Source organism: Adelges cooleyi, unplaced genomic scaffold (genome assembly GCF_023614345.1).
Source record: "Adelges cooleyi isolate 19-005CV unplaced genomic scaffold, UGA_ACOO_1.1 ACOO_flye_CR_arks_rails_tigmint_CR_PRNA_17, whole genome shotgun sequence".
Taxonomy (NCBI): Eukaryota; Metazoa; Arthropoda; class Insecta; order Hemiptera; family Adelgidae; genus Adelges; species Adelges cooleyi.
The window spans coordinates 255,567-270,874 of NW_026095827.1; the positions used below are offsets into that span (position 1 = coordinate 255,567).

The 15,308-nt window shown below is 28.9% G+C and overlaps 2 protein-coding genes across 4 annotated transcripts in view; both read right to left on the reverse strand.

Moving 5' to 3' along the window:
- Positions 1-15,308, reverse strand: part of LOC126833087 (zinc finger protein 28-like) — a 141,404-nt gene that overhangs the window by 92,720 nt on the left and 33,376 nt on the right. The window contains exons 2-4 of one of the 2 annotated variants that reach the window (XM_050564232.1): positions 8,833-9,446; positions 8,232-8,411; positions 7,575-7,730 (exon numbers count right to left, since the gene is read on the reverse strand). In XM_050564232.1, coding sequence (XP_050420189.1) covers positions 7,575-7,730; positions 8,232-8,392 — 317 coding nt within the window. In that variant the 5' untranslated portion in view covers positions 8,393-8,411; positions 8,833-9,446. The remainder of the gene's footprint in view (positions 1-7,574; positions 7,731-8,231; positions 8,412-8,832; positions 9,447-15,308) is intronic. The other variant, XM_050564231.1, reaches the window with a different exon arrangement.
- The window catches only part of LOC126833086 (zinc finger protein 721-like), a 132,487-nt gene that overhangs the window by 48,607 nt on the left and 68,572 nt on the right, over positions 1-15,308 (reverse strand). Inside the window, exon 9 of one of the 2 annotated variants that reach the window (XM_050564228.1) lies at positions 4,768-5,066. In XM_050564228.1, the coding sequence (XP_050420185.1) occupies positions 4,768-5,066 (299 nt within the window). Of the gene's footprint in view, positions 1-3,718; positions 4,451-4,767; positions 5,067-15,308 lie in introns of those variants that run through there. The other variant, XM_050564229.1, reaches the window with a different exon arrangement.

A 15,308-nucleotide genomic window follows, 5' to 3' on the forward strand; every position in this document is an offset into this window, starting at 1 on the left:
AATTTACTTAAATTAGATGAATAACACACACAAAACTACAATTATGACCTGTAGGTCAAAAGATAACACGATAAAGATTAAAGCTAGACGATAGCCCATTTGACCGATTAGGTTAATTTAAAGTGTCGTTGATCCCATATCAATCGACTCAATCAATTGGCAAATGTAAATAGATAAATTGTAAATATATAATATGACGAAACGAAATATCGAAAACAAGACCCAATACGTTAAGTACCTATCACAGAATTCGACCTAGTTATTATGATTAAAATCTAAAAATTCTCACGAATCGGACCTGTGGCAATAATACTGAAAACTGGTTAAATTAACAGAAATTCAGATTTTACAATAAGAAATCCTAATTATTAACAAAAACTACACTTTAGTTGAATAATAATTGTGATTTAAATGCAAAGTGCAAACTGCACGACAACGCAGAAAGTGATAAGTGATATATATTGTTATTTTATACATTTAAAACTACATTTTAATTTACTTTAATAAGCTAAATAACACAAAACTACAAGTATCACTTGTAGGTAAGAAGCTAAGACGATAATGATAAAGTTAGACAGTAAACCGATTCCGTACCACTCGACTCAACTCTAATTAATAAAGAAGTTATAAACAAACACATATAGATTATTACCATTTTGTGTATTCACAAGAAATACTCTTAGTCAATGGAAAACAGAAAACACAGCAATATTGTAAATAAATTAAAAATACAAAACAGTAGGTACTCACTTACAAATTGTAGAATCGTACACAACAGAGAACTGTAAACACTGCTGTTCAGGCTACTACTAAAAACTTAATTAACAGGCAAGATAAAATACAATTGTAACGAAATAACGAAACACGACACAAACGTTAGGTATTTATCGCAGAATTCGACCAAGTTATTATGATTGAAATCTAGAGATGTTCACGAATCGGACAAAAATAAATATCAATTATTTACAAACAAAATAATTTGTATTTATACATAATAGTTTGGAGGTTAGGTTCAGATGCGTTCCCTAACCACCAAGACGCTTTGTTATTTATTTAAATATAACTGCTCGTATATTTAATGTGTACAGCACAATGTAATTAACAAGTTAGGTACAAGATTACAAGTAATTAACAAAAACAAGATTAAACAAAAGTAATTACCAAAATGTCTGCGTGGAAGAAAGACGCCGAGCGTGTAGACGAAGTCGTGCGAGATAATTGAATGGCGGACCGAAAATGGCAGCTGGCTACTAGCTGCCAATATATTAGAAATACAAAACGTTAGGTACTCACACAACATAGAAACGTTCACCACTGTCCAGGGCTGTTAATAAAAACTTATAATCAATGATTAACAGGCAAGAAAATTGTAACGCAAATATGTTAGGTATTTATCTCAAAACTCGACCGAGTAATTATTATGATTAAAAGCTAGAGATTTTCAAGAATCGGACCCGTTGCAACAATACAGAAAACAAATTGTACCTAAGGGCGGTAAGTCTAATTTAACTAGTTATTATTCACAGAAAGAAGAGAGTACAAACAGAAATGTCAATTATTAAACAAATCAAAACTCGTTCTAATAATAATTGTGATTTTATCATTTATTGCAAACTGCACGACAACGCACAAATGTTCTATACAAATCTGTGATAGTGTGATTGCCCAGTGTGAAGGTACACCACAGCGTGGAGGTAAACTGTCGTGCGTTTTAGGCGGCAAAAAAATCGAAATCTCAACTCTTGTTTCAAAGCTTGTTGTAAACTTACCTTCATTGACATCCTATAACATGTATTAATGCGTTTACCTAAGACTTTATCCGTTTTGGACACAACTTTCGCTAATTGTGTTAGAATACATAGGCCCCACGCTAGTAAAATAATATTTAATATTATAATAACAAAAAAAATAGTCGTTAAAGAAAGCCAGTACAGTTGGGCATAGTGGAGACTGGGATGTCACAGGTCTACAGGAATTGTTTTAACCGAAAGTGATATAATCACTTTTAAATAAACGCTTGACCACAGAATTTTGAGAAAATTGTACCGATATGTTTTACTTCCATTCTTGATCTACCTTCAGTCTAATTTTCAGAACTAAATCACTAAAAATTTGTTGAAAAAGTGAAATAAAGAAGAAATGTCTCTCCTTTTCACTTAAAGGTTTATGATATGTTTTTGTTTTGTCAATGTTTATCGGTAGTAGGTACTATGTTTAATGAACATTTCAGATTTGTGATTTGTGAAAAAATATTAAGATGTTCTAGTTTTACAATTGTTAAAGTTTCATGTTTCATGTTTCATCAAGGAATATTATTTTGACAAAAATCATTTGATAGCTCTCCTAACCTCTGTCAACTTGATGTCATGTTTTTTTCTGTTCAATATCTTACACAATGAAGTTCTCCCAAAGTATTATCAACAACCAAATCGTATAAAAAAATTAGTATTATAAATATATACCAAAGAATTGAAGAGCCATATCATTAAAAGTAATCATACTACAAAATTTGTATGTTTGCTTTCCTGCACTGTCTATTAATTTCCATTATCCTCCTTCTTTGTCATGTCTTTCACAATGAAATGTTCCTCCATCATTCACAAACACGAATAAGTCGTTTTTCATGTTAACAACACCTGCATTTAAAAATATTTATGAATAAAATAATGTGTAATATACTTACCTAATATACCTACTTGAACAAATATATACCGACTTGAGCAATCTCCATAACTTGACAACTCGTTCAGGTACTTTATGACCATTAACAAGATAAATTAGTAATTACGTTTTCTATAGTCGTATTATATATGTAGAGTATTCTACAGTCGCTAGAAAATTACCATTATCTCTACCAAACTACAAAAACAATAATACTACAATAATATTAAAACAATAATATTAAATTCACACGTACCATATAAACTCAGTAAATTGAATATTTTCTTTTTTTTTTGTTATACAAATTAAAATAAAATACAAGTAGAAACTTATTTAGTAGTTTTGCATGGTTTTTATGGTAAAGCTGTGTTTATTTACAATAAATAATTAATAACTGAATATTGTAGAGTTTCACAAGACTCGAACCTCGAACAGTGGGCATTGGTTCAATAATTTCTGTACTTTTTGGTATTTGTTTGGTTTAACAATGTTCATCGGTAATACTATAATTAAAGAATATTCCATACAAATTTGGAAAAAACTAATGTTTTTAAAAAAGTTATACCTAGAGCATCGTAATTTTAAGTTGAATAAAAAAAACATTTTAAAAAACATGCTTTTATAAAAAAAAAAAAATAGTGATAAGTGAACTAAAACGTAAAAAAAAATTTTTCCACCCCCTAGGGGGGGGGGGGGTACAAGTTTTTTTGTTTTTCGGAGTTTTAGCCGTAATTTTAAAACTTTTGGGATGAAAATTAGCCAGTAGTTGGAACTCATATGTATCCATAACATATTAAACGGGTGAAAAATTCGGCACTTCAGTTTTTTTTGTAATTGCCGGAAACTGTGTTTTCGCAGATTTCGTAAATTTCAACAAACACACCTACAATCTTTTAAAAAAATTGATGATATCATTAAAACAATTTTATGTATATCTATACAGAATGATACTATTAAGTTTTGTGCTCAAGTACCACTTTTAACTTACGTATACACAAATTCAATTTTTTTTTTAAACACAAGATTTAATAATTAAAAAATAACATTATATGGGTATATTTGTTTCTACCAACTAACATAAATACTAAATACATACACATGTATTCTGGTGGTTATGATTGTACAACCTTAGGTAACTTAATTAAGCAGTAAAATTAAACTACAAAACAATATAACAAGTTAAGTACACTGTTTTATAATGTGTAAAACATTTGGTTTAACTAAATACCTTGTGATCAGTTAAACGATAGTAATAATTTAAAAATTATAAGAAAACTAATACAAAAATATTCAATCTGAATAAAATTGTTCATAAAAAAAAATTGTAAAATAATTACAAATAGCTTTTGAAAAACTATTTTAAAACTACTAAATTGTCCATACGTGAGGTTTATGAGGTTATGAGCCATGTGCTTTTGCTTGATGTCTTTTGAGAGTATCTTGGCGAACATATGATTTATCACAGGCTAAGCATTTATATCGTACCCCACCAATTTGTATCCGTGCATGTCTCTTGAGATCAGATTGTTGACGAAATGTTTTTTGACAGACATCGCATTTAAACGGGTTTACTCTGGTATGTATGCGTTCATGAGCTTTTAGGTGATGTTCTCCACCAAACGCTTTTACACAGACAACGCATTTATAAGGTTTTTCACCAGTATGTATCCTTTCATGTTTTTTAAGACTTTGTTGTAGACTGAATGTTTTTTCACAGACATCGCACTTAAAAGATTTCTCGCCGGTATGTATCCGTGTACGATTCTTGAGATCAGATTGTTGAATAAAGGTTTTTTTACAGATATCGCATTTAAACGTTTTTTCGACGGTATGTGTGCGTTTATGAATTTTTAGGTGTTGTTGTGTACCAAATGTTTTTTCACAAAACTCGTATTTAAACGGTTTCTCGCCGGTATGAATACGTGCATGTGTCTTGAGAGCAGATTGTTGACTGAATGTTTTTTCACAGACATCGCATTTAAACGGTTTTTCGCCGGTATGAATACGTGCATGTTTTTTGAGATAAGATGGTTGACAGAATGTTTTTTCACAGACATTGCATTTATAGGGTTTCTAACCGATATGTATCCTTTTATGAATTTTTAGGTGTTGTTGTCTACCAAACGTTTTTTCACAGACATCGCATTTAAACGGTTTTTCGCCGGTATGAATACGTGCATGTTTTTTGAGATCAGATTGTTGAGTGAAGGTTTTTTCACAGACATTGCATTTATAGGGTTTTTCACCGGTATGAATACGTTCATGTCTCTTGAGATTAGATGGTTGAGAGAATGTTTTTTCACAGACAACGCATTTATAAGGTTTTTCACCAGTATGTATCCTTTTATGTTTTTTAATACTTTTTTGTAGACGGAATGTTTTTTCACAGACATCGCACTTAAAAGGTTTCTCGCCGGTATGTATTCGTGTATGATTCTTGAGTGAAGGTTTTTTTACAGATATCGCATTTAAACGGTTTTTCGACGGTATGTGTGTGTTTATGAATTTTTAGGTGTTGTTGTGTACGAAATGGTTTTTTACAGAAATCGCATTTAAACGGTTTCTCGCCGGTATGAATACGTGCATGGTTCTTGAGAGTAGATTGTTGACTGAATGTTTTTTCACAGACAACGCAATTATAAGGTTTTTCACCAGTATGTATCCTTTCATGTTTTTTAAGACTTTGTTGTAGACTGAATGTTTTTTCACAGACATCGCATTTAAACGGTTTCTCGCCGGTATGTATACGAGCATGTGACTTGAGAGCAGATTGTTGACTGAATGTTTTTTCACAGACATCGCATTTAAACGGTTTTTTGCCGGTATGAATACGTGCATGTTTTTTGAGATGAGATGGTTGACAGAATGTTTTTTCACAGACATTGCAATTATAGGGTTTCTCACCGGTGTGTATACGAGCATGTGACTTGAGAGCAGATTGTTGACTGAATGTTTTTTCACAGACATCGCACTTAAAAGGTTTTTCGCCGGTATGTATCCGTGTATGATCCTTGAGAGCAGATTGTTGACTGAATGTTTTGTCACAGACAACGCATTTATAAGGTTTTTCACCAGTATGTATCCTTTCATGTATTTTAAGACTTTGTTGTAGACAGAATGTTTTTTCACAGACATTGCATTTATAGGGTTTTTCGCCGGTGTGTATGCGTTCATGAGTTTTGAGGTGAGATATCTGACTAAATCTTTTTTCACAAATATTGCATTTAAAGGGGTTCACTCCGGTATGAACGCGCCAATGTTGTCTAAGGTATGATTTTGATGAACAACTTTTCAAACAAATACCACAATTAAATAAGCCATCTTTGTTTCGTGTATACTCTTTGATTCTGCTGTTACGATGATTGACTTTATTCTTTTGAGGCGCTTTTTTTTCACGGAAGTACTGGTATGCGATTTCGCAATATGCCGGATTATATTATTTTTGGCTGTAAACTTCCTTTGACATACATTGCAGTTGAACCGACGTAGTTTGTATATATTTTTCTCAGAATTATTTTTTATAGTTCCAATAAAACTACAATCCATATTTTTTGTATTATTCCAGGTATCGGTCGCTTTACACAAAATATGAATACTGCAACACATATGAAAAAAAATAGATTAATTTAAGATTAAAATTTCTAACATTGAAAACGGATCTAAAACCTGTATATTTAGAGCAAAAATTAATAATAAAAATTTTAAAAAATAAAGGTCTTATCATAGACCAAAAGAAAAAAAAAATTTTGAGGAGGTCAAGCCGATGACCGCGTGGTTTGACTCAAAATGCCCTATATATATATATATATCTATAAACAATGCAAACATACGCTAACATAATGTGGTACCGCAGACATTGACCAGACATCATAACCACAAAGAAATAATTTTTTTTTTTTGTTATTTTGATTTAACATTATAATTGTGAAAAAAATTGTGTGTATTGTTAAATACATTATAATACTCATCAACTCACTAATTAACAAAATCCAAAATAATATTCTACTGTATATTCAGGCTTTTATACATAAAAAGATCATTAAATTGGCCTGTTGTGTAAGCATAGAAGGTCTATTAGCTAAAAGAAGAGTAAAAATTTTTTTTGTTTTTTAAAAAAATTGAGGTCAGGCCGATGACTGCGTGGTTTGATTCAGAATGCCCTATATATATATATAACAGTAAGTGTTGTGCGAATATACACTAACATAATGTGGTACCGCAGACACTGACTGGTCATCATACCCACAAATATATAATTTTTTTTTTGGTATTTTGATTTAACATTATATTGATAAGAGTTAGATGAAGTTAAAATTAATTTATTAATTTATAAACAAGAGGTTCCTAATATAAGTTTTATGATAGCGAAACGCTAACATCGATACCAACGACGGGTTTAAAAAGGAGGTCAACATAATTACAAGTAGCTTTATATAGGATAAACATACCATAATGTAATATATTTCATTTTAAAAAATCTTACCATTTCTTTAAAAAATAAAACATAGAAGAAACGGCTTTTTAAACGACTCTCCCCTCTTAGTGTATAGTTTTTTTTATAATAGCGTGTATCTTAAACCCCAGAACTAATTATACTAATTTTTTTTTTACAACTGTTAAAATGAAGATATGTATAGATGTATAGATATATATATATATATAACACGGTATGTCTCGTGCGAATGTACGCTATCATAATGTGGTATTACAGTGTGATTTAACGTTAGATTGATAAGATGAAGATGTAGTTTTAGAACAATCTATTATTAAATGAACAAGTAGTTCCTAAAACAAGTTGAATAACAAAATGCTAACATCGATAAAAACAATGGGTGTATAGAAGAGGACAACATAATTACAAGTTAATAGTTTCATATAGGATAAAAAATAAATGGCAATAAAAATCGCCTTACTCATAACTATTGTCGACTTCATTCTTTACCAAATACTCCTCTGTTGTAGAAATTTCATTGTTTATGAGCTGCACATCTAGCGGTTTAGGTTCAATGACTTCAAACAATTTTTCAAAAGAGTGATCTTCTGATTCGTCATTTTCTTGCTTTAAAGCTCTATAATTGAAATTTAACATCAGTAATAATTCTTTACATGTGTAGGATTATTAGGAAGACTTAACTACAATTTTAACGATTGTTTTTTAAATATTAAAAACTATTTGAATTTACCTTAATTAGATAAATAACACAAGCCTACAAGTATGACTTGTAGGTAAAAAGCTAACACAATAAAGATCAAAGCTAGGCGATAGCCCATTTGACCAACTAAATCCTTACTCATTGTATATATATTTAACTGAAATTTTATTTACCAAACAATTATTTTAAAAGAGTATATAATATACTAAACATCTTAACTTATCGTTAACAAGTAAAATAATATCAAATGTAAAGGGCTAGTGGATTAAGTTATTCAAGGAAAGCTTATATTTCTCTTTACTTTTTACAACGTCTTTATAGCATCAAAAACTACGACGGGTGTTTAGAACTGGACAACATAATTACAAGTTAATAGTTTCATTTAGGATAAAAAATAAATCGTAAAAATCGCCTTACCCATAAGTATTGTCGTCTTCATTCTTTACTAAATACTCCTCTGTTGTAGAAATTTCATTGTTTATGAACTGCACATCTAGCGGTTTAGGTTCAATGACTTCAGGCGTTTTTTCAAAAGAGTGTTCTTCTGTTCCATCATTTTTATGTTTAATTTTCAACATATTATACTGCTTCAAAATTCTATAATTGACATTTAACATTAGTTAAATTTCTGTGCCATATATGCATCGAGGTTTAATAGGACAACTTCACTACACAATTATAACTATTTTATTGAGTAACAAATTAGGTAGGAATAATGATATAATAAAGAAAATTTTAGTTAACAATATTTGAAAAATAAAAGCCAAAAAAGTTTTGAGAGATATATTTTGTTTTTTTAAACTTTTAATCTTAGATTTCAATTTACTTAAATTAGACAAATAACACAAAACTACAAGTATGACTTGTAGGTAAGACGCTAACACGATAAAGATTAAAGCTGAACACCTATAGATGTTTATGATTCTATTTATTCACAAACAGTATGTTAAGTCAACAGGAGACAGAAAACACGGCAATAATGTAATTAAATTCAAAATACATAATAGTAGGTACTCACACAACATAAAACTGTAAACGGGTGTTCAAGGCTGCTACTAAAAACTTAAAATAATTAACAAGCAAAACAAAACTCAATTGTAATGCAAATTGAAACGAAATAAAGAAACATGAGGCACTACGTTAGGTATTTATCACTGAATTCGACCAAGTTATTATGATTAAAAACTAGAAATTCTCATGAATCAGAGACGGGCATCAATACCGAAAACAAGTTATACCTATGTCCTATTGCAAAAATCGAATCTAACTATTTATAATTCACAGAAATTCAGAGTGTACAAAAAGAAATATAAATTATTAACAAAAACAAAACTTGTAAATTGTGATTTTAATGCAAAATGAATGACAACATAGAAATGTTCTAGACAGATTTGTGATAGCGTGTGTTTGTGTGATAACGATTGATTGCCACAAATGGAGGTACTTCACAGCGTGGAGGTAAACTGCCGTGCGTTTTAGGCGGCAAAAAAATCAAAATCTCAACTCGTTTCAAAGCTTGTTGTAAACTTACCTTCATTGACATCCTATAACTTGTATTAATGCGTTTACCTAAGACTTTATCCGTTTCGCACACATCTTTCGCTAATTGTGTTAGAACACATAGGCCCCACACTAGTAAAATAATATTTAATATTATAATAACAAAAAAAATAGTTTATAAGAAAGCCAATGATTTGACATTCCATGCCAAATCACCCGATGTGGGTGCAAGTGGATTTTTGAAATGCCTCAAACTTACATATTATGCTATCCAGATAGTTCCATAAAATCAGTAAACTGAAGAAAAATATGTTTTAACATTTTTTTTGCCATATTTAACAATTTGATGTGAAAACACATTAAGTTCACGATCACGTTACTTAATGAATTTTTAATTTATGTTTTAAAAAGTTATAGGTTCTTAAATATATCACTTTTTAGTGAAATTCCATACTTTAAGGTTACATATAGATAAAAAAAAAAAATGTTAAAAATAAGTCACGAATCAAACAAGTATATTATGATGGATCAGGAAAAAATGTTAAATTTTGATTTTAAGTTAGAAACAACAATAAATGAAATTAATAAAACGTATAATTTGTTTTTTAATTTTTAAGTACTTAAAAACTTTTAACTTGTCCAAAAAATAAATGTAATCATAATTGTTGAAATAATAATACATTTAAATTATTATATAAGAAACCTTCCAAATTTTACACATGCAATTTTATAAAGTATGTTTTTGTAAGATTTTAGTTTAAATTTATTTAAAAATTCAAAATAAAATGCATTATTATTTCGACAATATTATGATAACAATTAAATGATTTCTAATAAAATATAATTCTTCACTGTATTTATATCCGTTATTATCCAATAAATCATTTTTTTGTTTTATTATATTTATTTTATCTGATAAATGAATGGTCGCATCGAATGGTACTACGAAAGTTAATAACATTATTATATTAAACATTTATCAATCAAACGGAAAGCCCAAAATGTTACAGACACAATTAATACGATCTTCGAAACAACTAGTTCTTATACATTTTAAATAACGCATCAGTTTGTTTAAAAATCAAAGATAACAATCAATTTAAATATTATAATGTATACATTTATAAAATATTAAAAGCTGTTGAATAGTTTTCCACTAGTTTTACTTCATACTTTTTACAAAATATTTTAATTCTATACTTATAAAATGTTTATTAATTTAACACATCATCCAATTTGTTTGGTTAAAAACCTAACATTTAAACTTCTTCCAAACAGCATATTTTAATTTAAATAAATTATCATCTTTTTTTTTTTGTATGACAATCAGTATTTACTTATTATTTTTTTTAATAAACAATCCACCTCTGCTATATAATTCTACAAGATAGAAAATAATTTTAGTTCCAATAAAAGTATTTAAGATGTAATGACGAATTGAGATTTTATCCGATGGATACGATTCACTGGTATGCCAGATTTGCACAAATGTTATTTACTATCATAAGATGAAAAAAATAACTTTCTTTGCATCCTCCGGTTAACTTATAAATAAAACTGATTATAACAAATTAGAAGTGTTACACAGCTGCAGCTGTACAATATTATGTAGAAATTTTAACACTTAAGATTTAATAATTAAAAAATAACATGATAAGTGAATACCATATCATTTCAGAGTAACATTATTTATATCATCATATCATGGCAAAAATAATTTAATTGCTCTCTTTGTCAACCAGATGCTCTGTTTTTGTTCTGTGTCATATCTTTCACAATGAGGATCTCCTAAAGAATTACAAATACGAACAAATCATCAATAATGAAATGTGTATAATACTTTTAAAAACTAGTTTAATTCATTAATTATTAGTTATAAGTAAGTAGATCACTTAAGCATGTAAGAAAACTTAAAAAAATAAATCTATTAAACAGTAGTGTTCTGAACTTATTTTTAAATGTTTTATAGTTGTAAGCTGTAGAAAGTAAACTAAACATAATTATCTAAAAAAAAAACTATAAAAAAAACTAATAAATACATACACATGTATTCTATTAGTAATGTTTGTACAATCTTAAGTTACTTAATTATAGAGTAACACTAAACTGCTAAATTATATAACAATTATATAATAATTATATATGGTCTGCAGAGAACAGCCCAAAATAATAAAAGAAGAAAGTTTTTATTTTCAAATAAAATTACATGACATACCTAAATCGATTATATTGTGTTAAATAATATTAATATTATTTATTAATGTATTCTGTTAGCAATGCTTGTACAATCTTAATTTACTCAATTTAACAGTACAATTAAACTGCCAAGTTATATAAAATGTTGAGTATACGCAAAACACGTATAAAACACATTGGTTTTACTAAATGTCTTTGTGCAAGTGTATAATTTAATGATCAGTTAAACAATAGTAGAAATTAAAAAATTATAAGAAAACTAATACAAAAACATTCAGTCTGAATTAAATCGTTCATATAAAAAAAAATGTAAAATAATTACAAATTTATTTTGAAAAACTATTCTAAAACAGCCAAATTGTCCATACGTGAGGTTCATGAGGTTATGAGCCATGTGCTTTTGCTTGATGCCTTTTAAGAGCATCTTGGAGGCTATATGATTTATCACAAGCTGAGCATTTGTGTCGTACCCCACCAATATGTATCCGTACATGTCTCTTGAGATCAGATTGTTGAATGAAGGTTTTTTTTTACAAATATCGCATTTAAACGGTTTTTCGACGGTATGTGTGCGTTTATGAATTTTTAGGTGATGTTGTCTACGAAATGTTTTTTCATATATATCGCATTTAAAGGGTTTCTCTCCGGTATGTATACGTGCATGTCTCTTGAGATCAGACAGTTGAATGAATGTTTTTTCACAGACATTGCACTTAAATGGTTTCTCGCCGGTATGTATGCGTTCATGAGTTTCGAGGTGAGATATCTGACCAAATCTTTTTTCACAGATATTGCATTTAAAGGATTTCTCTCCGGTATTAGCGCGCCATTGTCTTCTCAGGTTTGATTTTGATAAAAAACTATTTTAACAAATACCACAATTAAATAAGCCATCTTTGTTTCGATTATGCCCTTTGACTCTGCTGTTACGTTGATTAACTTTATTTTTTTGAGGAGCTTTCGACCTGACGTATTTTGTATATATTTTTCTTAGAATGACTTTTTATAGTTTCAATAAAACTACAATCCATATTTTTTTTATTATTCCAGGTATCGGTCGCTTTACACGAAATATGAATACTTTTTCTTTTTATTAGCCTTTATTAATAACGTTAATAAATAATCAGAGATTATTGACTGGAGGTCACAGACATCGTATTTATGGGGTTTTCCTCCGGTACTAATAAAAAGATACATACCCGAGAAAAACCCCAAAAATGCAAGGTCTGTGAATACAATTTTTCTTCCTTTCTTTATTTTTTTAATTTTACTATGGAAAATGTATTTTTACTTAATTAGACATTTAAATGATGTAGACTATAAGTAATTTTTCTTTTTTTCCCTTAATGATTATGCTTCGACCTTTAGGCCATACATTTTTTTATCCTAATTAAAACTATTAACTTTATAATTATGTTTTCCTCCTCCTCTATAAACCTGTCGTTGCTATCGATGTAGCTTTCCATTACCTAACATTAAATTTATGTTAGGAACCACTTGTTCAAATAATTGTTTTTTTTTATTAGCCTTTTTAATAAAAAATATTTGACTCAACAATTAAGACAGTAATAATGAGTAAAATGTAAATGTATGGATACATTATTAGTAATAACATGATTTCAATGATAATTATAAAATGATAAAAAACAAACAAAAAGAAGAAAAACAACGAGTACATACAAAAAAACTAAATAAAATAATACTCAAAAGTAGATTTCGACATGTCAAAACCTGAGAAAAACAGCTCTTTAAAAGACTTTTCCCCCTTAATGTACAGTAATTTTATAATAGCATGTATCTTAAAATATAGTTTTTATAATAATAAATGACACTTTTTCACTTTTTTTCTATTTTAAAAAAGAATGAAAAAAAATTGTATTATATTTTCTAGCTATTTATACATATATATAACGCGGTAAGTGTCGTGCGAACGTACGATAACATAATGTGGCACTGCAGACATCATACCCACAAGTAGATGTTTACAATATCATTTTTTTTTTTATATTTTGATTTCACATTATATTGATAAGAAGATGTAGTTTTAAAACAACCTAACATTATATGAACAAGAAGTTCCTAATATAAGTTTAATAACGGAATGCTATCATCGATAACTACGACGGATGTATAGAAGAGGACAACATAATTACAAGTTATTAGTTTTATTTAGGATAGGGTAAAAAATAAATGATAATAAAAATGCCTAATTAGATAAATAACACTAAAATACAAATAAGGCTTGTAGGTAAAAAGCTAACACAATATATATTTATATAAATAACTAAAATAGTATTTACCAAACAATTATTTTAAAAGAGTAATTCTACTGAAAATTTTAACTTATCGTTAACAAGTAAAATAACATGAAATATTTTTATAATATAAACTCTAATGTTTTATAATAGCCTAAAAACAATATGACTTCATATGTTTTCTTAAAGGATTGTTCTTCTTTTCATGTTTAACTTTTAACATATTATAACTCTTCAAAATTCTATATTTGACATTTAACATAAGTTGTACTTCTGTGCACCATTTTAATTATTTTTTTAGTGACAAATATAGTAGTAATAATAATATAATAAAGAAAATGTAGTCTACATTGCTTGAAAAATAATAACTAAGTTTTGAGTGATATATTGTGTTTTTTTTAATCATTTAAAACTACATATTAATTGACTTAAATCAGCTGAGTAACACAAAACTACAAGTATGACTTGTAGGTAAGAAGCTAAGACGATAATGATAAAGTTAGACGATAAACCGATTCCGTACCACTCGACTCAACTCTAATTAATAAAGAAGTTATAAACAAACACATATAGTTTATTACCATTCTGTGTATTCATAAGAAATACTCTTAGTCAATGGAAAACAGAAAACACAGCAATATTGTAAATAAATTAAAAATACAAAACAGTAGGTACTCACTTACAAATTGTAGAATCGTACACAACAGAGAACTGTAAACACTGCTGTTCAGGCTACTACTAAAAACTTAATTAACAGGCAAGATAAAACACAATTGTAATGAAATAACGAAACACGACACAAACGTTAGGTATTTATCGCAGAATTCGACCAAGTTATAATGATGGAAATCTAGAGATGTTCACGAATCGGACAACAATAAATATCAATTATTTACAAACAAGATAATTTGTATTTATACATAATAGTTTGGAGGTTAGGTTCAGATGCGTTCCCTAACCACCAAGACGCTTTGTTATTTATTTAAATATCACTGCTCGTATATTTAATGTGTACAGCACAATGTTATTAACAAATTAGGAACAAGATTACAAATAATTAACGAACAAGATTAAACACAAGTAAATAACAAAATGTCTGCGTGGAAGAAAGACGCCGAGCGCGTAGACGAAGTCGTGCGAGATAATCGAATGGCGGACTGAAAATGGCAGCCGGCTACTAGATGCGGTGTCATCCTAACGCTACACCCGGCGCAGTAGTTGGTGGTACGGTAGGTAGTGGTACCAACCGACACCGCGTTGCTAGCGTTTCACCACGGCAGAGTAGGTGGTGATACCAACTATCATCACATTAGTGGTGATTTTAATGCAAACTGCATGACAACGCAGAAATCTTCTAGACAGATTTGTGATAGTATGTGTGTGATAAGAAGTGATTTTCGCATCGTGGAGTTAAACTGTCATAAATAATCACTTTAAAATAAACGCTTGACCACAGATTTTTGATAAAATTGTAAATGTTATACTTCCGTTCTAGATGTACCTTTGGTCTATTTTTTTGACATATATTAGTTAAACTTTACTT